This window comes from Lepus europaeus, chromosome 3 (assembly GCF_033115175.1).
Source record: "Lepus europaeus isolate LE1 chromosome 3, mLepTim1.pri, whole genome shotgun sequence".
NCBI classification, from domain to species: Eukaryota; Metazoa; Chordata; class Mammalia; order Lagomorpha; family Leporidae; genus Lepus; species Lepus europaeus.
Genome location: NC_084829.1, coordinates 13,560,893 through 13,586,107, shown reverse-complemented (window position 1 = coordinate 13,586,107; position 25,215 = coordinate 13,560,893). Strand labels below are relative to the sequence as shown.

The 25,215-nt window shown below is 44.5% G+C and overlaps 1 protein-coding gene across 1 annotated transcript in view; it reads left to right on the top strand.

Annotated features, from left to right (window-relative positions):
• RANBP9 (RAN binding protein 9) overlaps positions 1 to 25,215 on the top strand; it is a 103,067-nt gene that overhangs the window by 5,744 nt on the left and 72,108 nt on the right. The window contains exon 2 of the mRNA XM_062184665.1: positions 11,624 to 11,735. Coding sequence (XP_062040649.1) covers positions 11,624 to 11,735 — 112 coding nt within the window. The remainder of the gene's footprint in view (positions 1 to 11,623; positions 11,736 to 25,215) is intronic.

Sequence of the window (25,215 nt, the reverse complement as noted above, 5' to 3'; positions counted from 1 at the left end):
GGGAAAGCAGTAGAAAGTGGCCCAAGTCCTTGGGTCCCTGCACTTGTGTGGGAGACCCGGAAGAAGCTCCTGGCTTCAGATCAGCCCAGCTCTGGCTGTTGCGGCCGTTTGGAGAGTGAACCAGTGGATTGGAGATTCTCGCTCTCTTGCTCTCTCTCTGCCTCTCTGTAACTCTGCCTTTCAAATAAATAAACAAATACATCTTTAAAAAAAAAAATACTATGGAAGATGGAGGAGCATCTGACCCAGGCTGACAGTGGAAAGGAGGAAGGGGGTGGGTCACCAACAGCCTGTAGTCGTAGAAGATGAGTAGGGTATAGGGGAAGAGGAAGGGCTGGGCATTATAATTGAAAGGCAAAAAGCATAGAGGAGAGAGTTACTGGGTATTTTTTTATCTACAGGCAATTTGGGACTGTTGGGATTCTAGAATGTGTGACAAGATGCAGCTGGGAAAAGTTTGGTGAGGGACCTCCCAGAGTATTTGTTGCTTGTACATCTTATTCTGTAGGAGATGGAGAATCACCAAAGGATTTTATTAAAATTAAGAAAAGTGTTTGTTTATTGAAAAGGCAGAGGCGGATTTTCCATCTGCTGCAACAGGCAGGGCTGGGTGAGGGAAACGCAGTTGAGGGCTTCCACATGGGTGGCAGGGACCCAAGTTGTCGAGCCATCACCTCAGCATGGCAGGAAGCTGGATTCGGAGACAGAGCTAGGACTTGAACCCAGGCGGTCCAGTACGAGATGGGGACAGCCCACGTGGCGTCTAATTGCTGTGCTGAATGCCTGCTCCATCATCAGAGGATTTTAAATAGGAAACGACTTGCTGTATCTTCATTTTTGTCAGACTGCACAACTGCTTGGAAGATAGATTCAAGGGATACAAGGCTGGAAACAGTTACGTCTTTTCGAAAATGTTGTAGTGGGCCATGTTTCTTAGATATAAGGACCTCAGCTCAGTGGTAAGGACAGAGAACAGCAAGGGGTTTATGAGATATTTAAAGGCAGTGCTGAAACAATAGGTTGTTATTATTATTATTACAAACTCTGTTATGTTCTTGCAGTGAATCGTGGCGAAGTCAGTACTGAGTTATGGTATATTTGGGGATAAATGAAAATGGGATCTGAACCCTGTGATGTGACTTCATGGACGTTGGAGGTCAGACAAGTGTGGAGAGAGCAGGAACAGGTCCCCTGCAGTACGGGGTGGTGCTGAGGGGGCTCACGGCCGGAATTCATGCCCATTCAGGTGACTGAGCCGCAGCTGCCAGCTTTGGATCGGTGTGTCTTTTCCTTCCTATTTCAGAATTCCAGAGAGACTTAGCAGATATGCCTAGCGCCCTGACATCATTCATAGCTGGGCAGAGCGGAGCCTTTGGTACAGGCTGCGGTGTGAATGGGTGGCCCGCCAATCAGGTGCTCACCTGTGTTGAATTAGCTGTAGTGCTGTGAGGATACCTAAAAAAAAAAACAAACAAGGATATCCTGGCATCCGGCCAATCTGGGTCCCACTGCTTTCATTTGGGACAGCGTGTGAGGCCTTTTCCTAGGAAGGACTGATGGCCCCATAATTGATCGGACACTCAGGAGAGAGGTCGAGACTCAGGGGTCTCCTCTACATGGTAGTTAAAACTCAGTGTTTGAAAGAATGTGCAGTGAGCAAAGCAGTGGGCCAGAGGCGGAATCCTGAGCAACAGTAGCACTGAACACCTGGACGGACAGCTCCCTTCTAAGGCCTGGGAAAAGCAGTGGAAGATGCCTCAGGTCAAGTGTGGGAGGCCCGGATGAAGCTCCTGCTTGGCCTAGCCCAGCCCTGGCTGTTGTGGCCATCTGGGGAGTGAATCAGTGGATGGAAAATCCCCCCCCCCCCCTCTGCCTCTGTGTGTGTGTCTCTCCCTCTCTGTAACTCTGACTGACTTTCTATATTTTAAAGACTAGATGGAGTCTAGTAAGAGGTGGGAGAGAGGGACCTGGATAGTGAGTCGGTAGGGGGTCTTGTCCCAAAGCTGAGCATGGGAGGATGTGATCTGTAGTGTCCAGTGCAGCAAGTGCACTTAGTGGGACACCGTTTCCCAGTGAATTGATAGATAATGTTGACCTCGGGAGAGCAGTTTGAATTGAGAGATGGAGAGAAAAACCAGATTTCTGTGGGTTGGAAGTAAGTGGAAGGGAGCTGAGAAATGGATCAAAGAAGAGGTTAGGCAGAACCCACAGAGAATGGAAGTTCAGGGAGGATGTGTGGTTTTGTTTTTCTTTGTTTTTAATGGCTGATAGTGGAGTTACGTTTTTGCTTGGGGATCAGCTTCTAAGATCAGCATTAAAGGTGAAAATTCTTGCATAAGCAGAATTCTCTTTAAAAATCTCTCTGGGAAGTACTGTTAAGAGACCATTGTATCACTTGTAAGTCAGTCATGTTTTAATTTGTGTGAGTAAAGCTGAAATGACATCCGTTACATGAGAATACTTAGTACGAGGTATGGTATTCCGATAAGTACCTACAAAATGGAACATTTAACAGACAGATACTGGTAGTAACTGATTTTTATTTCCTTACAGTTAAAAAGGAGTTCATTTTATTCACCACCAACATTACAGAGTTATATACAGCAGGGGCATAGGACTTTGTGAAAGGCACATACTACTCTTACAGATTGAGAGGAAGAAGAGCGTGAGAGACAGACGATGGAAAGGCAGGCTCGAGAGCCTCGAGGGAGGAAAGGGTGAGCGGAGCCCCATAGTCGGTGGTTAGTCTGAGAGGAGAGGAAGGTTCATACTGTTCCTTTCAGAGTGGGAGTTGACTGTGACCATGCCTGATAGCCTCTCGGTTACTTGATGAAATGGGCCATGAAGTTTGCACACTGGGTTTGAGTAGAGGATTTAAAGCTTACAGTGAATGATGAAAATGTGGACTAGCCTTTGAGGTATGTGGAACAGGAAGACTGGAGACTTCTGAAATCCAGTTAAACCAACTGGGAGAGCCCAGGTGACATCATTAGGTCATGACAGGAGTTCACTGAGGACTGTTTGCAGGGCTTGCTTCAGCAGAGGCCAGCTGTCTAGGAGTAGGGAAGGTGGAGGATAATACGACAGGTGACTGGGGTTGTGCTGGTCGGGTGTGATAGGGATTCAAGGTATTGAGAGCTTTTATTTATTTTTTAAAAAAATTGTATTTATTTGAGAGAGAGAGAGTTACAGACACAGAGAGGGAGAGACAGAGAGAGAGTTCTTCCATCTGCTGGTTCACTCCCCAAATGGCCCCAATAGCTGGAGCTGAGCTGATGTGGAGCCAGGCGCTTCCTCTGGGTCCCCCACATGGGTGCAGGGGCCCAAGTGCTTGGGCCATCTTCCACTGCTTTCCCAGGTCTTAGTAGAGAGCTGGATTGGAAGAGAAGCAGCTGGGACTAGAACTGGTGCCCATATGGGATGCTGGTGCCACAGGCAGAGGGTTAAGCTACTGTGCCACAGCACATGCCCCACAAGGTACTCGAGAGCTTTTAAATGATCATCCTGTGGTCTACCCTATAAGAGGAAAAGAGAAGAACGAACACACACACACACACACACACACATGAGAAGGTTTGGGGATTTGGTGACCCCATTATGAAGAGGAAGGGGAGAAGTGAGGCCTTCAAAAGGGTAGAGAACAGGAGGTTGTGCACCAGGAAGGTTGGGGCTTTTCTGCTATCATGCCTTAGGGCATTGGTGGAAAGACTTCGTGTTGTCTATGCAAGTGTGTGTGAAAAGTAACAGGACTTATGAGAAAGAGAGTTGGGGCAGCCACGTAAAATTTAGGGGCATTTGTGATAATTACAACAGCACAACACAGATTTTAGTCCTGATTAAATATTAGCCCATATCACAGAGCTGATCTCTTCAGCCTTGGACCCTGGGGCTCTGGTTTCCTTCTTGGAGTGCTTGATGGCTATTCAGTGTAAATTTAAAATCTGATTCAGGGATTACCTTTTGTCACCTTTTTTTTTTCTTTTTATGAAAAGTAAATACACACCTTGGTTAAAGTGAAAACACACACACACACACACCCTGACAATGCCTGTTTTGGGTGGAATGCAGAACAGCCATTGCTAGTGGGATTGCAAAGTGGCACAGTTACTTTGGAAGCTCCTTTGGCAATTTCTAACAAAGCTGTTACCATAAGATCCGGTAGTGTTCCTGTGGAGTTAACCAACTGATTTAAAGACTTGCCCACATAGAAACTTGAGTGTGTTTATAGCAGCTTTATTCATAATTGCTAAAAACTAGAAGCAACCAAGATACCCTTTAAGAGGAGAATGGATAAACATACTAGTACATTCAGATAATGGGACATTATTCAGTGATAAAAAGAAATGAGCTATCATGTCCTGCAAAGACATGGATTTTTTTTTTTAAAGATTTATTTTTTATTTATTTGAAAAACAGAGTTAGAGAGAAATCTTCCATGCGCTGGTTTACTCCCCAAATGACCGCTGTGGTGAGAGCTGAGCTGATCCGAAGCAATGAGCCAGGGGCTTCTTCCAGGTCTCCCACATGGGTACAGAGGCCCAAAGACTTGGGCCATCTTCTACTTTCCCAGGCCACAGCAGAGAGCTGGATCATACATGGAGCAGGGGCCAGAGCTGTGGTGTGGTGGGTAAAACCACCTCCTGCAGTGCCGACATCCCATACTGGCACTGGTTCAAGTCCCGGCTGCCCCACTTCCTTGGGCCCCTGTACCCGCGTGGGAGACCTGGAAGAAGCTCCTGGCTTCTGGCTTTGGATTGGCGCACCTCCAACTGTTGCAGCCAGTTGGGGAGTGAACCAGCAGATGGAAGACTTCTCGGAAGACCCGTGTGTGTGTGTGTGCGCGCGCACGCATGTTTGTAACTCTGACTTTCAAATAAATAAATTTTTTTTTTGACAGGCAGAGTGGATAGTGAGAGAGAGATAGAGAGAAAGGTCTTCCTTTTTTTTGCCGTTGGTTCACTCTCCAATGGCCGCTGCAGCCGGCGCATCTCGCTGATCCGAAGCCAGGAGCCAGGTGCTTCTCCTGGTCTCCCATGCGGGTGCAGGGCCCAAGGACTTGGGCCATCCTCCACTGCCTTCCCGGGCCATAGCAGAGAGCTGGCCTGGAAGAGGGGCAACCGGGATAGAATCCAGTGCCCCAACTGGGACTAGAACCCGGTGTGCCAGCGCTGCAAGGCGGAGGATTAGCCTGTTGAGCCACGGCGCCGGCCCTCAAATAAATAAATCTTAAAAATTAAGTGGAGCAGCTGGGACTTGAACTGCCACCCATATGGAATGCCAGCTCTGTGGGCCGGGGCTTTAACTCGCTGTGCAACGGGGATGGCCCCATATATGGATCTTAAATGTATATTGCTAAGTGAAAGAAGCCAGTCTACCAAGACTAGATACTGTATGATTTCAATTTTATGACATTCTTGAAAAAGCAGGATTAGTAAAAAGATGAGGAGTTGCCAGGGGCTTAGAGTGAGGAGGAAGGAGTTGAGTAGACAATGACACTGTGTCCTTGTCAGACCCATATAGGAATGGGGCACCTTTTGTCTGCCAAGGTCCATTTGGATATTTATAGCATCATTCACAGGCCATACAAAATTATAAACTTAAAAATTAGTCTGCTATAGATTTATTGAAAGATTTTTTAAAAGTATTTATTTAAGAGGTAGAGTTACAGAGTAGGAGAGGCAGAAAGAATGTTTTCCATCCACTGGTTCACTCCCCAAATGGCCAGAGCTGGGCCAATCCGAAGCCAGGAGCCAAGAGCTTCTTCCCGGTGTCCCCCATGGGTGCAGGGACCCAAGCACTTGGGCCATCTTCCACTGCTTTCCCAGGCCATAGCAGAGAGCTGGATCGGAAGTGGAGCAGCCGGGAAATGAACTGGTGCTGCAGGCTGAGGCTTAGCCTACTACACCACAGCGCCGGCCCCAATTTATTCAAATTTTAGTCTCTCCTGTAGTTGCCTTGGCAGGGCCAGACCAGGTGATTTCATGAACCTCATGTGGCCTGTAGGCCAGACATTCCCCACCCTGTGAACATTCCTGCAGAAAGAGTGAATCCTAATGTGTGCATTTAGAAATGGGGAAATCCTAGACTAGAATACAAGGTGTGACAAAACAATGGATTGTATGAGACAACCTGGGGAGGGGTTGGGGGCTGCTGATCTAAGTAACTTTGGAAATCAGTAGAGTCTAAAACTAAAGGCAAAACAAACTATAGTTGGTAAAGTTCATTCCCTGTGACTCTGTGGGTTCATGATTCTGGTACTGCTACACTTGTGTACTGGAACTGAACAATTAAATGGGAGTGCAGATGATGGCAGCCAAGTTTCTCACTGTGGGGTGGGATTTACAGTAAGCAAAGGGAGATGGTTAGACAGACCCATGTGGTAATGTATTAGAGCTGGCACCATCTGTATGAGCTCATTTTTAGGTGAGTAAAGATGCAGGTGGGTTCATATAGAATGGATGCATGTCTATGCATTGGTTAGCACACTCTTGCTCACATCACTGCGAGGGCCTGGAGTCAGTGACACATCTGTGCCATACCTCGGAACCAGACACTGGGCTCTACTCCCGTTGCAAAGTAAAAGCAAGCAGGACTCCTGGGAGAAGTGGTTGATCCTAGGGGTTGGGGTAAGGAATATAAAAGATGAGCCTCCAGTATCTTTTAGTATCAGAAAGTCATAAACAAAACCAAAACACACATAATGGAGGATATGTCAAAGTGACAGAGGAGCCAAATGAAAAAGATTGCAATGTCCAGAGCTGAAGTGGGTTGGGCAACAAGATAAATAGAAATGAATTACAACCCAGAGTACAAAGTAAATATGTGTGAGATGTAGGAATCCATGTGGAAATAAGCTGAGGAGATGTTTCAGCACCTTTTAATCCGCACTGCTGGCTTCTCGGAGGGGCAAGCCCAGAGCTCCTGGACTCTGTGGGCACAGGCCGTCCTGCTCCAGGAATCCCAGCTTTGTTTGTTTTCCTTTCCACTTAGGGTCTTGTATAATGCTCACTTTTTCTTTAATTCACTCATGTTCTGTGAAAAGCTGTGTTAAGACCCAGGTGACTTCTTTATCACGCTGACACTTTTTCTCTATTTTTCAAGTGTATGTGAGCTAATTTGTATTCAAGAAATGTGTTGTAGCCGAACAGACTTTATTAGAGCTTAATAGTTATAGAGTGGATTAGTTTCAGGTGGTGTCAGAATCCAACCTGTGGCTCCAGGAAGGAATGATTGAAGTTCAGGAAGAAGTCAGTGAGAATAACAAAGCCCAGGAATTAAAAGTACTGAAACAGTAACATAACCACAAGGAGGTGTATTATGGCTGTGTGGATGACCTTTCCCTCTGTCTCTCTCACTGTCTGTAACTCTACCTGTCAAATAAATTAAAAAAGAAAGAAAGAAAAAAAAAAAGGTTGTGTGGGTCAGATACATGTTGATATGAGGGCATGTAAACAGGAGGTTAGATCAGTGAGAGAGGTTAGAGGCAGAATAATTAATGATGTAAAGCCAGAGCTAGGAACTAAAGAATGAGTGTGACCAAACCAGGCTGTCTTAAGGGAGAGGGTAGGGCCTTCCCGGTGTCCAGGTTCTGGCCTGGTCCATGTGAAGAACTGGAAGAGGGCTGATGTGAGTCGAGCAGAAAGGAGGTGGGAAGTGCAGGGGAAGGGCCAGGTCGAGCCGGGTTTCCGAGAAGTATTTCTTTCTTAAGCCAAGGAGGACATTTTGGAAGGAGTTTTAGTTGTATAGAATGATGGTGATTCAAGAAGGCTGAAACTTTTTATTTTTTAAAAGATTTACTTATTTATTTGAAAGGCAGAGTTAGAGAGAGAGAGAGGTCCCTGAATTGCCCCAAGCCCTAGCAAAACAAACAAACAAACAAACAACTAGGAGCCTGGAACTCCATCTGGGTCTCCTACAAGGGCGTCAGGAGCCCAAGTACTTGGGCCTTCTTCGGCTGCTTTCCATTAGCAAGGAGCTGAATTGGAAGTGATGCAGCCATATGGGATGCAGGTGTTGCAGCGGTGGCTTAACCCACTGCGCCTTAGACCTGACCGCAGCTGATGTCTGTCTGCAGAAGGGCACTGACTGGCTGCTTGTTGGAGAGTGGACTGCAGTGGGAGTGGCATGGCTTTCTTTGAACTCTTTCCATTTCAGTTAAATGGAACCAGCAAATTATTTGAAGGAAAAAAAGCTAACCTGGCTAGTCTCATTACAGTTGTGAAGCTAGTCTGAGGTTGTTTTTGATTACGGATTTATGGTAATAAACTTCCAGCTGATGAGCATTTTGAGAAATAGGCAGTACATTACCAGTCTCATCTAAGAAATAGAATTCTTTTAATCTGACATCTACGTTTTCCCCTCTTTTAAATTTAAATTTAAAAATGAAACACATCCTTTTAATTTTAGCATTTATGAAATTTTTCTGCAGTGTCTTGGTAAAGCATAACACTGAATCCCTGAAGATTTATGATTGTATAGTATTTTAGTTGTTTTTGTATAATAGAACAACATATGGGGTTTTACTTCATGGATTAAATGTATGATTCTACCAGTTAGGGGTGAGTTATGTAATCTTTGTGGAATTTCTTCATTTTCAGAAACTTGGTTCAGTTTTATAAATGTTGGATGAGAAACATTCATGCAGAAACATCTGACACTTGGTGATAATGTATACGCTCAGATTTTAGTTTTCTCATAGAGGAGCAAGAATATTGGTAGGAAATGGGGGTAAACGTGGCCTGGTTCCCAAATGCTCCTGTAACTAAATCTTCATTTGCACTCAGTGCACACGGGTCAGGCTTCCTGAGTGCTAGCGTAAATCCTGGCTTGAGCTCTCACTCAATGCTCAGCTCACGATGGTGCATCTTCCTCTGTGAAATGGTGGGCACAGGGACTTCTGGATTCTCTTGTGGGGATCGAGAGCCCTGGCTGCGCCCAGAGGGACCCCCAGGTAGACTTAGTCCTTGTCTTGCTGCATGAAACAGTACAACCGGGAGACCTAAAGGCAGCGAGAAGCGGGATTTATTGAAAGGCAAAGGGCTGGACACAAGACAGCGGTGTGGGCAACCTCATGAGCAAGATCTGCTCCCCCAGCCTGGGGTCCTCCTTTCATAGGTAGGGCCGGTGCTCCGGCAGGGTCTGACTGAGGACCCAAAGGAGGCAGGGTTTGGGGTGGGGCTGCAGCCCACGTGGTGGTCTGCAAGAAGGTGTCATGGCATCTGGTGCATGATGGAAAGTGAGGACTAGCAGCTTGAGAAGTAGTGGGTGTGGCCAGTGTCCAGTGTCCAGTCTTGTTGAATCCGCAGGCCAGGGGATGGGATTGGGCTACACATAAGGCTTGGTTGTAGGCAGTCCTTAGCACCCTGTCCCTCACTGACTCCTGACTCAGCTACAGCAAAATGATAATAAATAGTGCCTGCCTCATAGGATTTTGAATATTAAATGAGTTAAATAAATAATACTCAGTGCAGTGCCTTTCACTTACCATTAAACATATACTGTTATTATTAAATATATATATTATTTATACTATATTTTATTATACTATTGTTAATCATACATATTTAATATAGCCCTAATTTATATATATTTACATATATGTATATAAATCCCTTATCCCTAAACATTTTGGTTACTGTCCTCCAAAGAACAAGCAAAGAAATAAAAGCCCGTTGACTTAGGACTCTAGTTAGATTCTGTGTAGTCAGGGTTTCTTTGGATTTGCTTGTAACTGTCTGGGTGACCCATCCTGGGTAGCTTAATTGTTGTATTTGTACTGCAAGCATAATTTCCTTCATGTTTGTTCCTTCAGAAGTGACTCTAGGTTAGATGCATGCTGTTACTTTTCTCTGCTGCTTGGTTCAGTATACATTACCTCCGTATGTTGAAGCAGTTCTGGGGCATCTAGATGTTGCTACTTCTGCTTTTGTCATCCTATCCAAGTTTATTGATTCCCTGTGGTCACCAGGCTGGAAACTTAACTCTGCCCTTAGCACGAGCTTTCATGGTGATGGAAAGGAGTGGCTGAGTCCATAGAGTATCTGCTGGGTCCTTGTGAACTGGGCTCATTTGCATAAAGTTAACTGTTTAATGATTGAGTGTGCCCTGGCAGTTGGGAAAGTGAATGGGAATGGGAGACAGGATCCAGTTTGTGTGTGATGGTGGTTGTCTATCTTATACAATTTTGAGTTAAAAGAAGATACTTAGTTTGAAAACCAGCAGTGATGAATTTGAGAAAGAGAATCCTGCTGCCAGTGAAGCTAACTTTATATTGTGACTGAAGGAGCAACCATAGGGTGCATTGTTTGTAGCATAACCATCTAGAATTAATTGTGATCCAGTGTTGTTTCTCACTTGGTCCTTTGGGGTAATGGAGACGGTGTCTTACACTGTGGGTACTTCCTGGTGTACCACTTCAGCCCCTGTCTATATTTGTCGTTTTTGGACTTTTTCACCTCTTGCTTACTTGACTTTGTGTACATACTGGCTTTCAAGATAACTTTGTTGGGCAAGGGTTTAGGAAGGTGATTGTGATTGAAGGAGACCCTCTGGCATTAGAATTGGGGAATATCTAACTTAAAATGTTTACAAGCTATAATTCAAGGATTTCCTAAAATATCAGCAATGGCATGTTGTTATTTCCTTTCTTAAAAAAGGAAAGTATTAGGGGCTGGCGTTCTGGCATAGCAGGTTAAGCTCCCACCTTTGACACCAGCATCCCCATATAAACATCAGTTTGAGTCCCATTTGCCCTACTTCTGATCCAGCTCTCTGCTGAAGTCCCTGGGAAGACAGCAACAGATGGTGGCCCAAGTGCTTAGGCCCCTGCCAGCCATGTGGGAGACCTGGATGGAATTCTGGGCTCCTGTCTTTGGCCCAGGCTCAGCTCTGGCCTTTGCGGTCATTTGTGGGGAGTAAACCAGCAGATGGGAGATCTCTCTATTTCTCCCTCTCTTCTCTATAAGTCTGCCTTTCAAATAAATAAATCTTTAAGTAATAAAATGCAACCATATACAATAGGCTGTTACTGGCCAAAGAAATTTTATGAATCAGATTTTTATATAGAACGCATGGTAAGAATATATCAAAGAACAAAATTGTAAATTCCTGGCACCAGCATTGTGGTACAGTGGATTAAGCCACCCTTATTTTATATTTTTTTAATTTGAAAGGTAGAGAGACAAAGAGCAAAAGAGACAGATGGAGAGAGATGGTCCATCTGCTGGGTCACTCCCAGCTGAAGCTAAGGACTAGAATTCAGTTCAGATTGGTGGCAGGGACTCAGGTACCTGAGCCACCCCAGGAAGCTGGACTGAAAGTATAGTAGCCTGGCACTCTGATACGGGATCAGGTGTCCCAAGTGGTTTACTGCTGTGCCAGATGCCCGCCTTGGATTCTGAAATCCTAATAAAACCAGTAACGTCAAGAGTTCTGTCTCTAACTTGGGCTGTTTTGCATATTGAATTAATCATAATGATAAAAGTTTCATTAATTCTTTAATTATTTGAATTGAAAGTAGCAGAAATTGCACATTAGTCCAGAAGTGTATTTGTTCATGAATTGTTATGAGGATCTTCATTTGGCTCTCTCATTTGACTTTTTTCCCTTACTATTTCATGTGCAGGTCATGGCAAAACCCCAAAAGATGCGGCGTCAGTTCGTGCCACGCATCCAATACCAGCAGCCTGTGGGATTTACTATTTTGAAGTAAAAATTGTCAGTAAGGGAAGAGATGGGTAAGTGTAAATCTTCGCAGGAAACATCATTTGCCATTCTTGGATAAGTTTTGATTCTTAATGTCTGATGTAATTGGAAAAGTGCAATCTGAATATTCCAGTGTAGCAAATTGGATGGATCTGGTTCTGCTTAAATACTAGTTGAAGCTGAAGCTGGAATTGATGATATTAACTGAGTTTTTCTGCTTGGTTTATCACTAGAATGGAGAATTGGAATTAAACAGTAAAGGGACAGTGACTCATTTTCCGTATCTTATGTTGTCTTTTTTTGAATTCTGAGGAGTTAGATCCTCTCAAAGCTAGTAACCAAAGCTGGTAGATGATTCATGTGTCTCTAACAGGGTTTGGGGTTTTGAATTTCAGACTTCAGTGGGGAGTGCACGTGTGCGCTCTCAGCTGGAAGACCTCCCCAGAAGATGGGGTGTGGTTTCACATGAAAACTCGGTAGATGTGAACCAACTTTTGTATCATTGATTTTTTTTTTTTTTTTTTTTGACAGGCAGAGTGGACAGTGAGAGAGAGACAGAGAGAAAGGTCTTCCTTTTGCCGTTGGTTCACCCTCCAATGGCCGCCGCGGTAGGCACGCTGCGGCCGGCACACCGCGCTGATCCGATTGCAGGAGCCAGGTGCTTCTCCTGGTCTCCCATGGGGTGCAGGGCCCAAGGACTTGAGCCATCCTCCACTGCACTCCCTGGCCACAGCAGAGAGCTGGCCTGGAAGAGGGGCAACCGGGACAGAATCTGGCTCCCCGACCGGGACTAGAACCCAGTGTGCTGGCACCGCAAGGCGGAGTATTATCCTGTTAAGCCACGGCGCCGGCCTGTATCATTGATTCTTAATTTGAGATTAGTATGTACATCAGAATCATTTATGGGATTGTTAATGTAGTAGTTGAACCTTATCCCCAAAGTTCCTAAGTCAGAATTTTTCGAAGTAGAATTTTGGGGAAGACAGACATTTTGCAAAAGCTCCATGGAGAATTTTGGTACATTTCCATAGTAAACAGCCACTATGTGGATTCGCTAGATTTATCCTACAGTGTTTCCTGACAACTTCATTTGGTATCACAGATCCCTAAAGGCAGCCTCGGAGTCAGTTGTCCAGTTACCAAGGCAGAGCTGTTGGCCCGCGTGAATAAGTGGACCTGCAGTTGAGGTCAGCTATTCGACCTCTCTTAGTGGTCCTCCTGTGTGGTAGTCATTAAAGTGCTTTTACTTTATTTGCTGAATATTCTCAGTGTCGACAGTATGAAAAGCAGAAAATGAAATCTTGGAATTCAGTGACAACTTTTTATTTAACTGGGGGTGATTGAGCCAAAGGTAAATGCCAGGGACACCAAGGCTAAAGTGGGAGGGCGAGGCCTGAGGTTGACGTGGGGCACGGTGTAGCCGTTTCTGCTCTCCCAGCTGCTAGTTCCTTGTATACTTTATAACGCTGGTGATGCTCTTGAGGATCCTTGGGATTGTCTTCACCTTTTGCTCTTCTTAGTCTTTCTGTACATGAGCTTGACTTTATATTTTCATGGCTGCAAATAATGAGACGTCTCTCAGATCTAATATTTCAGATTATTTCCTTGAGCTCCAGACCATTATATCTAACCAGATGTTTGCACTTGAGTGCACCACAGGCATTTAAATTTAGCTTGTTAAAATCTTTCTCTTGGGGGCGGTGATGTGGCGTAGCTGGTAAAGTCGCTGCTTGCAGTGCCAGCATCCCATTTGGGCGCTGGTTCGAGTCTCTGCTGTACCACTTCCGATCCGGCTCTCTGTTGTGGCCTGAGAAAGCAGTGGAAGATGGCCCAAGTTCTTGGGCCCCTATACTGCATGGGAGACCCAGAGGAATCTCCTGGCTTCGGTTTGGTGCAGCTCCAGTTGTTGCAGCCATCTGGGGAGTGAACCACAGATGGAAGACATTTCTCTCTCTCTGCCACTCTGCCTTTCAAATAAATAAATAAATAAATAAATCTAAAACAACAACTTTCTCTCAAAACCAGTCGGTTACTGGATCCACTATTTTTTAAAAGACTTAATTAAATAACCTCCAGTCCTTTATTTTATTTAATTAAATTAAATACGCTCCCATCCTTTAGTTTACTCTCCAAATGCCCATAATATCTGGGGCTGGGCCAGGGCCAAGCTGGAAGCTGGGACCTCAGTCTGGGTCTCCGGCAGGAGTGGCAGGAACCCAGGCACTTGAACCATCTCTACTGCTACCCAGGAAGCTGGAGTCAGGAGGACAGCTGGGGTGGAGGTGTCTTAACTGCTAAGTCAAACAGCTGCCCCCAAATCTGAAACTCACGAGGGTCTTTCATGATGTGACTAGTTCCTCATTTCTTCTGTAGCCAGGTCCTCACCTTCAAGTTTTAAAATTAAGTATATTTTACAGTTAGTAAAATTTATCCTTTTTAGCCTGTAGCTCTGTGAGGTTTTTGTAAGTACATGCAATTATGTAAGCATCAACACAGTCAATAAACAGAACATTTCCTTGCCCCAGCCCCCAGTTCCTCCATTCCCCTTAGTACACACCCTTCCCCTTCTCCAGTTCCTGGCCACACTGATTAATTTTTCAGTCTGCTTTTGCTCTTTCTTGAATGGTGTAGGAATGGAATTGTATAGCGTGTGGCCTTTTAAGGTTGGCATCTTTCATTCACCGAAGCACCTGTGAGATGACCCTGTTGTTGCATGTATTGGGAGAACAGTCCTTGTTGACTGTGTGGATGAGTGGACTCTAGCTTGCTTCGCACTCCCAGTTGTAGGACAGGCTTTGGCAGTTACAGACATAGCCGCTGTAAACATTTGTAAACATAAACTGTCATTTGGGTAAATAACGAGGAGTGAGATTGCTGGATCCTAGTTAAGGATATTTTTAACTTTTTCAGAACCTGCCAAATTGTTTTGCATTTCCACCAGCAATGTATGAAGGTTCTTGTTTCTCTGCTTTGATACCTTTTTTTTTTTTTTTTTAAAGATTTATTTACTTGAAAGGTGGAGTTACAGAGAGAGAAAGAATCTTCTATCTTCTGGTTCACTCCCCAAATGTCCATGATGGCTGGGGCTGGGCCAGTCTGAAGCCAGGAGCCAGGAGCTTCCTTGCTGGTCTCCCATGTGGGTATAGGTGCCCAAGGACTTGGGCCATCTTTCACTGCTTTCTCAGGCCATAGCAGGGAGCTGGATCAGAAGTGGAGCAGCCAGGACTCAAACCGGCGCCCATATGGGTTGCTGGCCTCCAGGAGGAGGCTTAATCATCAGAGGCCACAGTGCCAGCCCCTGCCTTGTTACTTGATATAATACTTGGTGTATTGTCAAGTTTTTTTTCTTTAATTTTTCGTCATTACAGGGGCACCTAGTAACTTCTTGGTGTGGTTTTCATTTACATTTCCCTAGTGATTAATGATGTTGAAAAAGCTCTTACGTCTCACCTGCCCTTCACTGTGTTGCTGCTGCTCATGCCCCAGTTCTCCAGGCCTGCCCCTTCCTGCCCTGCAGTCACCTCTTTCCTCTCTGGCTGCCTGACCAGTCTTCAGGTCCTACTTCAGGAGTACTTTTTTGTGGTACTTTGTCCTCCCCAAAATAGTATTGTGTCTTTTTATGCGTCCTTTACATCTTGGGCAGAATAATTATATTAATTACATTTTTAATTGCTGACTGGTATATGACTGTCTAGATTCAGGGGTAGAAAATTACCTTTCTGTGACTCCAGTACTTAATTTGTAGCTTGGATTTAGATGACTGAATAAATGTATAGATGAGGAAGAGCAGAACCAGGTATATGTGCCTGGAGAAAAGTATTGTATTTCTTTTGCCAGATTTCCTTTATCTCAGGTACACAAGGTTCTAGGTCTAACCCAGTGCCTTTGGAACAGAAAAACAATTGATTTATGAAAAAGAAAAGTAAGTCATCTTGATAATTTTGACCATATATCCTTGTGGAAAAAGTATTGAATTGTATCAAATGAGTCAGAAATTCTTCCTTAAAATTGCAACATCTTTGTAAAGAATGGGACAGAGAGCAGCTTTCATTTGCAATGATGCCTGCTTCTCTGATAATTGATTATACTTAATTTATAATTGAATTTCCTTTTAAGCATTGTGTTTACCCAGGATTAGGGCAGTTAAATAGTTAAATATTTGGATCTGAGATATCAGTTTCTTTTCCTTTTTTTTTTTTTTTTTTTTAAAGATTTATATATTTATTTGAAAGGCAGAGTGAAAAGAGAGACAGCTGCTGGTTCACTCCCCAAATGCCGGCAAGAGCCAGTGCTGAGCCAATGCCAGGATCTAGAATTCCATCTGCGTCTCCCAGGATGGCAAGAGCGCAAATACATGGGCCATCATCTCTTGCTGGGTTGGAAGTGGAGTGACTGGGCTTGAACAGGCACTCTGATATGGGATGTAGGCATCCCAAGCGGCAGCTTAACGCTGGGCCATAACATACAGATCTGAGAGCCCCTGTTTTGTCATGAAATTGTCTGTCATTGACGTGAAATGAAATTTATGGAATGTCATGAATGCCTCTTTGAGCGAAGTAGAAGAAAGTGGAGGTATTATGCATGTGAAAAGACGCAAGTTACCCTGCAGTATGCACTACTTCTGGGTCTGCTGTGGGAAATGAAGCATATGATTGTGATTGCTACTTGTGTTTCTTTTTATGTACAAAGTAAGGCTGAGGGACAGGCCTTTGGCCTAGCAGATGAGCTGCTGGTTGAGCGGCCTGCATCCCAGAAGAGGACTTTGTTTTCATCCCAGCTCCCAAGTCCAGCTTCTTGCATGTGTGTGTGTACCAGGGACACAGTGGTTGGGACTCTGAGTTCCTGACTCCTGGCTTCAGCCTGGCCCAGCCCTGGCTTTTGTGGATGTTTGAGGAGAGGACTAGTGGATGAGTTCGCTCTGTCTGTCTGTCTGTCTCTCTCTCTCTGATTCGCTAACTCTGAAATATAGTTCTGAAAATATTTTTTAGGAAGTCATTTTAAAGAAAATTTGCTTTTTGGACTGAAAGACTATATCATTTTCTGCCTTGGATTTTCATTTAAACTCAGCAGTTTTTGTATTTACAAAACAGCCTATCACAAATTTGTGATTTTTTTAGTACATTTCACAGTAAATAAGTAAATCGATTATCTTACCTGTATGCATTTTTTTAGGAGATGTATTTGAGGAGTTTACACTTACTCTGTATTCTTGTCAGTGATCATTGTGACTGTTGAGATGTATTTCTTAAATTTGTGTCTTTTAGATGTAGTTCAGGAATTTCATTCATGTTTATGCATAATAATAGGGCCATAGAGGTATAGTTAATTCTAAATGTGAGATAATGAATTTTTTATTTGAGAAGTTTTAAAATTGTAATTTGAGTGCAGTAATTTTAGCTCTTCAAACAAACACATTGAAGCCACTCTTTGACAAGGATTCAGAAAAAATTGGCAAGTAATTCAGTGTGTTCTATTTCTAAATTCTGCTGATAATAAAGAGAACTCTTTCACAGTGTTCCTTCTGTGTTCGCTGACTTTGTAGATTATTTCTTGGTGGGACTGGAAGAGAAATGAAGGCTCTAAAAACTAGTTGGCCCTTTTCTTTCTTGTCTCCATCAGCTGCAAATACAGATTGAGGAAATGTGAATAAAGAGTGGTTGATGCACTTGCTAGTTTAACAGTGTTGCACACCTGTGATGACTGCATTATATCAGCAGCTGATGGGTATAAAAAAATTATTTCATCTTGTAGTTCTAGTAGAGGATCCCACCTGTAGTAGAAACTCAATACGTTGAGTGAACTGAATGTAGTCTTTGCCTTCAAGCCAATATCATGTTTAATAATTGCAAGGGGTAGCGGGGCATGGGGGGAGCAGGTTTATGCTGATAAATCTAGATTAAGACATCATACACTGAGTACTTTAAGAATGAGACCTATAATATATGGGAGGACTGCAGACAGAGTAATTCTGCCTCAAGGAAGCAGATAGGCTCCATAAAACGCACAAGAACTTGAGAGGTTCTGTTGGGGAAGAATGTTCCAAACTAGTGAATGTCTAGAACAGTCTCATGGAGAAGAGTGGAACTCTGTGGTCTTCAGCAGAGGTATATGCTTCAGTATTATTGTGCATTTAAGGGGTTATGATGCAGAGTTTGTAGCACTAAGACTGGAACTAGGTATTAGCGAGTCTTGATGATAGTCTAAGGTGGAATACTCTAGGTAGTGGGGAACCATCAGTCTTTTTGTGATATGATACCTGGAATAGAAAGACAATGCCAAGTGGGAAGTGGGCGCAGTGTGCCATGGTGGTGTCCAGGATGCCTTTAGAGAGTAGGGCCTAAAGGTGGGAGTTAGGATGGATTGTGATAGAGATCTTATGTGATAGGTACTATGCTGAGAACCTAGCATGACAAGTATGGAGACAGGGCTGAAGACACGTCTGAAATGGGGTCCCTACCTTGGCAGCTAAGAAGAGAAGTGAATATGTAAATAAATAATTAAATGAGATGTCGAGTAGTAGACGTCAACAGCCTAGAGAAATACTGTGGAAGAAGTGGCCAGCTGTTTTGGGAGATGGGGTGGTGATCAGGGAGAGCTTCATGGAAAGCTCCCATGTAAGAGGAGTAGTTTACACAAAAGTCTCTGCTTCCCCGCCCTTCAGTCACCCTCTTATCCCCTTAGACCAGCTTCTTGGTGTCCTTCCTGAGATTATGTTTTATTAAAAAAATGAATAGCTGTTTGAGAAACTGACTAGTTGCTTTTGTTGAGATACTGAGTGGTAATTTAAATCTTGGCTCTCTTCTTTACTAGTTTTGTGTTTATTAGCAAAACTTCTTTTTAAAGATTTATTCATTTATTTAACCGGCAGAGTGACAGAGAGAGAAGCAGAGACAGAGCTCTTCCATCCACTGGTTCACCCCCAAAGTGGTCTGGATTGGGCTGGGCTGGGCCAGCTGGAGGTCAGGAACTTCATTTGGGTCTTGCACATGGGTGCAGGGGCCCAAGCACTTGGGCATCCTGCCCTGCCTTCCCATGTGCATTAGCAGGGAGCTGGATTGGAAGCGGAGCAGCTGGGACTCGAACCGGCACCCATCTGGGATGCTGGTTTTGCATGCAGTGGCCTAACCTTCTATGCCACAATGTCGGCTCCAGGAGTTAACCTTTTTAAAGCTTATTTATTTTATTTGTGTATATGAGAGATAGAATACCCATCCGCTGATTCACTCCCCAAATGTCCTCAAGGGCCTGGGGAGGAGGTGGCAGCTCCTTCTGTGTCATAAGGGTGGGTGACTGAGTCCCAGCTACTTAAGGCAATACATGCTGCCCTCCAGGGTTTAATTAGCAGGAAGCTGGAATCAGAAGCAGGGATGGGACTAGAACTCCTGCGTTCTACTAGGGGTGCAGGCATTCCATCCAGAATCAGCTGCTGGGCAAAGGCTCTCCCCTGGTGGTTACCTTTATCTTTCAAGTGCTAGCTTTTTTCTTTTCTTTGTTTAATATTTGTTTATTTTCATCTAGTTGAAAGAGTGACACAGAGAGACTTTCCATCTGCTGTTTTATCCCCCAAATGTCTGCAGCAGTGGGAACTGGAACAAGCCAAAACACAGAGCAGGGAACTCCATTTGGGTCTCCCACATGGATGGCAGAGACCCACGTACTTGAGCCATCATATGCTGCCACCCAGAATGCGTCATCAGGAAGCTGGATGGGAAGCAGAGGATCCGGTATTTGGACAGGTGCACCAGTATGGGATAGAGGCATCCCAAGTGGTGGCTTAGCCAGCTTGACCACAACTCCGACACCTTTCAGATGCTAGTTTTAAGCAACAGGATGATGTGGTTGGGTTTGCATTTTAGATAGGTTACTCTGAGGGTAATACGGAAAATAAACCTGAAACTGAGATCATGAACATTAGTGGGGTTGTTGTAATAATAAACTGAGCACTTGATATGTGTAGTGAGGTTACTGAGGGCAATAGATTTGTCAAATGATCATGCATCTCTTAATCACGACTTGTTCTGAGAATCATGTCTTTGTATGACCCTTGTAGTGTGTACTTAGACAAACTGAGATGGCTACAGCGTCACTAGGGATGTGGTCGTACATACAGTCTGTTGACTGAAATGTCGTTATGTGATGTGTGAGGTATTTGGGATGTTTACCTCTGTGAAACTTGATTAGGAAATGAGAGGCAGGAGTAGCTGACGAGATTGAGGGGGAGGCAGCGGGAGGGCTGGCTGCGGTAATTCCTGGGTTTCTGTCTGATGACTGAACAGATGCTGATATCACTAAGCTGAATGGAAGATAGTGGAGGGCAGTGGATCTTTAAGGTTGAGGATGATGGGAACAGTGTTTGAATTGGCTTGGGATTTAGGAGAGAGAGCAGAAGTACAGGTGGTTTTGGAGTTCTCAGAATGTACTGAAGCCATGTGAATTGTTAGCATCATTGCAGGATGAGTGTGTAGTGTCTGGAAGAGGGCCAAGGATGGACATGTGCAGCGCCACAACAGAGGCTGTAGGAGGAGAGAGCCGCTGACCATGTTGAGGAGGAGTGGGGAGAGCATGACATGTCGCAAGCCATGGAAGTCAACTCAGGGGAGCCTTCTGGTTTGTCGTTTAGGAGTTGTTGGTCTTTGTGATAGCAGTTTCCTTAAAGTTGTGTTGGAAACAACAGCGTCTCAGCAGTGTGTCCAGGAGTTAGAGGTAAAAGAGAATTTACCTGTTGACTAAGTAGCTTTGTTGCAGTTATTTCACAATCCATTTAGATTTGAAGACTCCTATTTGAAGATTGGAAAAGTACAGACAGATAGGAGGAACAAAAGTATCCACAGGCTTTTTTTTTAGATTTATATATTTGAGGCTGGCATTGTGGCACAGTAGGCTAATCCTCCACCTGCAGCAACCGGCATCCCATGTGGGCACTGGTTCTAGTCCCAGCTGCTCCTCTTCCAATCCGGCTCCCTGCTGTGGCCTGGGAAAGCAGTAGAAGATGACACAAGTCCTTGGGCCCCTGCACCCACGTGGGAGAATGGGAAGAAACACCTGGCTTCTGGCTTCAGATCGGCACAGCTCCTACTGTTGCAGCCATTTGGGGAGTGAACCCACGGACCGAAGACCCTTTTCTCTGCCTCTCCCTCTCACTGTCTGTAACTCTACCTCTCAAATAAATACATAAATCTTTAAAAAAAAAATTATGTATTTATTTGAAAGGCAGAATTACAGAGAGGCAGAGAGAGAGAGGTCTTCCATCCACTGGTTCACTTCCCAAATGGCCACAGGGCCAGAGCTGAGCCAGTCCAAAGCCAGGAGCCAGGAGTTTCATCCCAGTCTCAGGCTTTCCCAGGCCACAGGAGAGAGCCGGATCTGAAGTGGAGCAGCCGGGACTTGAACCAGTGCCCATATGGGATGCCGGAACTGCAGGCCCTGGCTTTATTTACTATACCACAGAGATGGCCCGCACAATTTTTTATTTTGAGAGAGCGCGAACGCTATAGCTCCCATCCATTGATTTGCTCCCTAAATTCCGTCAGCAGCTGGGGCAGGGCCATGTCTAAGCCAAGAGCAAGGAACTTATCCAAGTTTTCTGTGTGGGTCTCGGGGACCCACCCATTTAAACCGTCATTCCTGTTTCCCAGGGTACACCTTAGCAAGAAGCTGGAATTAAGAGCCAGAGCCGCAGGTTGAATGTAAGCACTTAGATGTGAGACACGGTTGTCTTATTTGTGAAGCCACATGGCCACCCTCTGTTCATAACCACATTCAGTACTTACAGAATGAACCAAATGTGAGGTATGGAGTTGGGTTATATCCTTATTTACATTTTGAAACCAAAGGTGGTGGGAGCTGCATTTCTGGTGGAGAGGAAAGTGAAATATTTAATAAGGCACTTAGGGAATGTGGGGAAAATGACCAAGATATATAACTCAGATTATTCTTGAGTTGGTAATTTTCAGCAAGGTTGAAGTCTGAAATTACCCTTGCCTCTTCCTCTGTTGTTTTATACCCAACACATGTAGGTAGATTTTTTTAAAGAACTTTTTTCCCCAGTTACAAAATAATGCATTCTTAATGTAAAAGGAAAAATTAGTCAAATCTTGTGAAGTAGAAAAAAGCATTAATATTTTTAAAGTATCTACAACCCTACCATCTTGTCTAATATATCTTAATACATTTTTTAAAAAGATTTATTTATTTGAGAGGCAGAGTTACAAGAGAGAGAGATCGTCCATCCACTGGTTCACTCCCCCAAATGGCTGGAGCTGAGCCACCTGAAGCTAGGAGCCAGTAGCTTCTTCCAGGTCTCCCACATGGGTGCAGGGGCCCAAGCACTTAGGCCATCCTCCACTGCTTTCCCAGACCATCAGCTGGGAACAGTGGAGCAGCTGGGATTCGAACCAACACCAATGTGGGATGCTGGTGCCACAGGTAGAGTCGTAACCTACTGTGCCACAGCTCCGGTTCCCCTAATTATGTTTTAGAATATATTCTGTAAGTGTTTTTTGACTATTCAAACTGATAACCGCAATAGTCTGAGGAAAGAAAAGTGTCTCTAGATGTATTTGCAGTGCATAAAAGGAATTTTTAAAATGTTATTCTCAGGTGGGTATTTGGCATCACCGGTCAGATGCCTGAGTTTGATTCCTGGCTACAGCTCTCAGCTCCAGCTTCCTGCCGTTGTAAGATCCTGGGAGGAAGCAGGTGATGGCTCAGGTAGTTGGGTTTTTGCCAACAACGTCAGAGACTGGGTTGAGTTCCTAGCTCCTGGCTCCCAATTTTGACTAGTCTTAGCCCTGCACTGTGGTGGACAGCTGGGAAGTGAGCTGACAGTTAAAAGCTTGCTACGTCTCTGCCTCTTAAGTAAATTTTTAGAAAAGATTTTTTCTTTTCTTTCTTTTTTTTTTTGGACAGGCAGAATTAGTGAGAGAGAGAGAGAGAGAGACATAGACAAAGTTCTTCCTTCCGTTGGTTCACCCCCCAAATGGCCGCTACTGTAGGCGCACTGCACGGATCCAAAGCCAGGAGCCAGGTGCTTCCTCCTGGTCTCCCATGCGGATGTAGGGCCCAAGGACTTGGGCCATCCTCCACTGCCTTCCCGGGCCACAGCAGAGAGCTGGACTGAAAGAGGAGCAACCGGGACAGAATCCGGTGCCCTAACCGGGACTAGAACCTGGTGTGCCGGCACCGTAGGCGGAAGATTAGCCAAGTGAGCCGTGGCACCAGCCGAAAAGGTTTTCATGTTACCATTACTTATACTTTCACTTTAATATGAGTTTGATTAAGATTTCAGAAAATCCCATTTTTAATGATTTCTCAAAAACAATCATTCAGTGTAAGTTTAAGGCTATGAAGCTTTCTTGAATGATTGTATTACTAAACTCACTTTTTAAAAAAAAAATTTATTTATTTGAAAGAGTTACACAGAGAGAAGGAGAGAGAGAGAGAGAGAGAGAGAGAGAGAGAGAGAGAGGTCTTCCATCCACTGGTTCACTCCCCAATCGGCCGCAACAGCTGGAGCTGTGCCATTCTGAAGCCAGGAGCCAGGAACTTCTTCTAGGTCTCCCATGCGGGTGCAGGGGCCCAAGGACTTGGGCCATCTTCTACTGCTTTCCCATGCCATAGCAGAGAGCTGGATCGGAAGTGGAACAGCCAGGACTCAAACTGGTGCCCATATGGGATGCTGGCACTGCAGACTGTGGCACTGGCCCTAAACTCACATTTTTGAGAACAAGAAAAACCATTTATAACCCATCTGTTTGTCTCTGATATATCAAGTGCTTATGTTGTACCTGAGCGCGTGCAAACAGGAGCACCACACATTGGTAAAATGTGATGGTCCTTTATTGCTGGCGGTGGAGAGTGTGGGTTCATGCCCTAAAGAACTCTTGTCCCCAAGCTCAAAGCAATGGGGTTTATGAAGGCAAAAACCACAGAAACAGAAAGGGGAACACATGGTTACTGGGGTCCAGCTAACCTAAAGCCTATGTGAAACTAATATAAATTATAATCTCAACAATTTCAGTTATAATCTTGACATTAATCCAGGTATTGGCCTAAATCATTTGTGGGACATAGGCAAAGCCTATCTGTTTTTAAGCTTGAGCAGTCATGTGAGGGGGTTTCTATGGTTTGCCAAGTGTGATGTAGTGGACTGCTATTGTCTGAGTGTTTTAGGTCACAGTTTCAGACCGGGGTGCTTTCTCAAGATGGAGTCTCAGGTGCTCCAGAATGGAGTCCCTGCTGTCAGGGTGTTACTTCACTTGTTATTTGACTACTGATGGAATAACTTAGGTGAAAGTAATCATTATAACATAAGGAGAAATTGTCTGTTGGTCTCAGAACTTTTGATTTTCTGCAGATGGCTTGGCAGTTGAGGTTGGTTTTTCAGGAGTGTGGTGGAGATGCTCTGAGGAACTGCAGAGCAGGGATTGTGGAGGGGTGTGAGAGCAAGCTGGCGAAGAGTAGAACTTCATCCCGGTGCGACTGGTGATGACAGGTCGTGCAGGGCCCAAGCAGTTTCCCTCCCCAACATCTGAGGACACATGGAGGATTTAATGTGCCTACCACCTGTATTTTATTAAAATATTCTTTTTTGTTTGAGAGATGCAGAGATCTCCCATTCACTGATTCAATCCCAAAATGCTCACAGCAGCTGGGGTTAGGCCAGGCCAAAGCCAAGAACCAGGAGTTCAATCCAGGTCTCCCACATGGTAGCGAGGACCCAAGTACAGGGCTGTGAGCTGCTGCCTCCAGGGAGCCTTTAGCAGAAATGGAATTTGAACCCAGGTCCCTTGATATGGAATGTGGGTGTCCCAGGCAGCCTGTCTTAACTGCTGTGCCATATGCCTGGGTTTTAGAGTTAAGATTTTGCTGTGTTTGCTTCACCATAAATCTGCCCTTCTATCAACTCATGTTTTAGTGCATTTCAATCAAGTTGCAGTTTCCAAATCAGTTTTACTGAAAATCTGTAAGTTTACACTTAAATCCTTTTACTTATTCTGAAAACTTTGTTTCAAATAGTAATATAATCATGTCTTTGCTGCATCGTAGGATATGCCTGTACATTTCTAAATTAAAGTGACAGTATTAATAGTAAGAATATTTCATACTATGATTTCTTTACAGTTTTGGTTTTGTTCTGGTCTTGAGTAGTAGGATAGATATTTGGAATACTGTGTTTTATGTATTTTACTTTATTTTATATTTTTAAATTTATTTATTTGAGAGTGAGTGAGCTCCCATCTGGTGGTTCACTTGCCAGATGGCTGCAGTGGCTGGGCCTGACACAAGGTGGCAGGTCTCCCATCTAGGGCAGGGACTTAACCACAGCCACTTGAACTGTCACCTGCTACCTCCCGGGCTCTGTTAACATTTAGTTTCTGTTACATTTATCTGAGCCTTCCATGTGGGTGGCAGGGGACAAAGCACTGGGGCCATCTTCTGCTTTCCCAGGTGCATTGGCAGGAGCTGGATCAGAAGCAGAGCAGCTTTGACTAACTGGGGCTCCAGTTATGG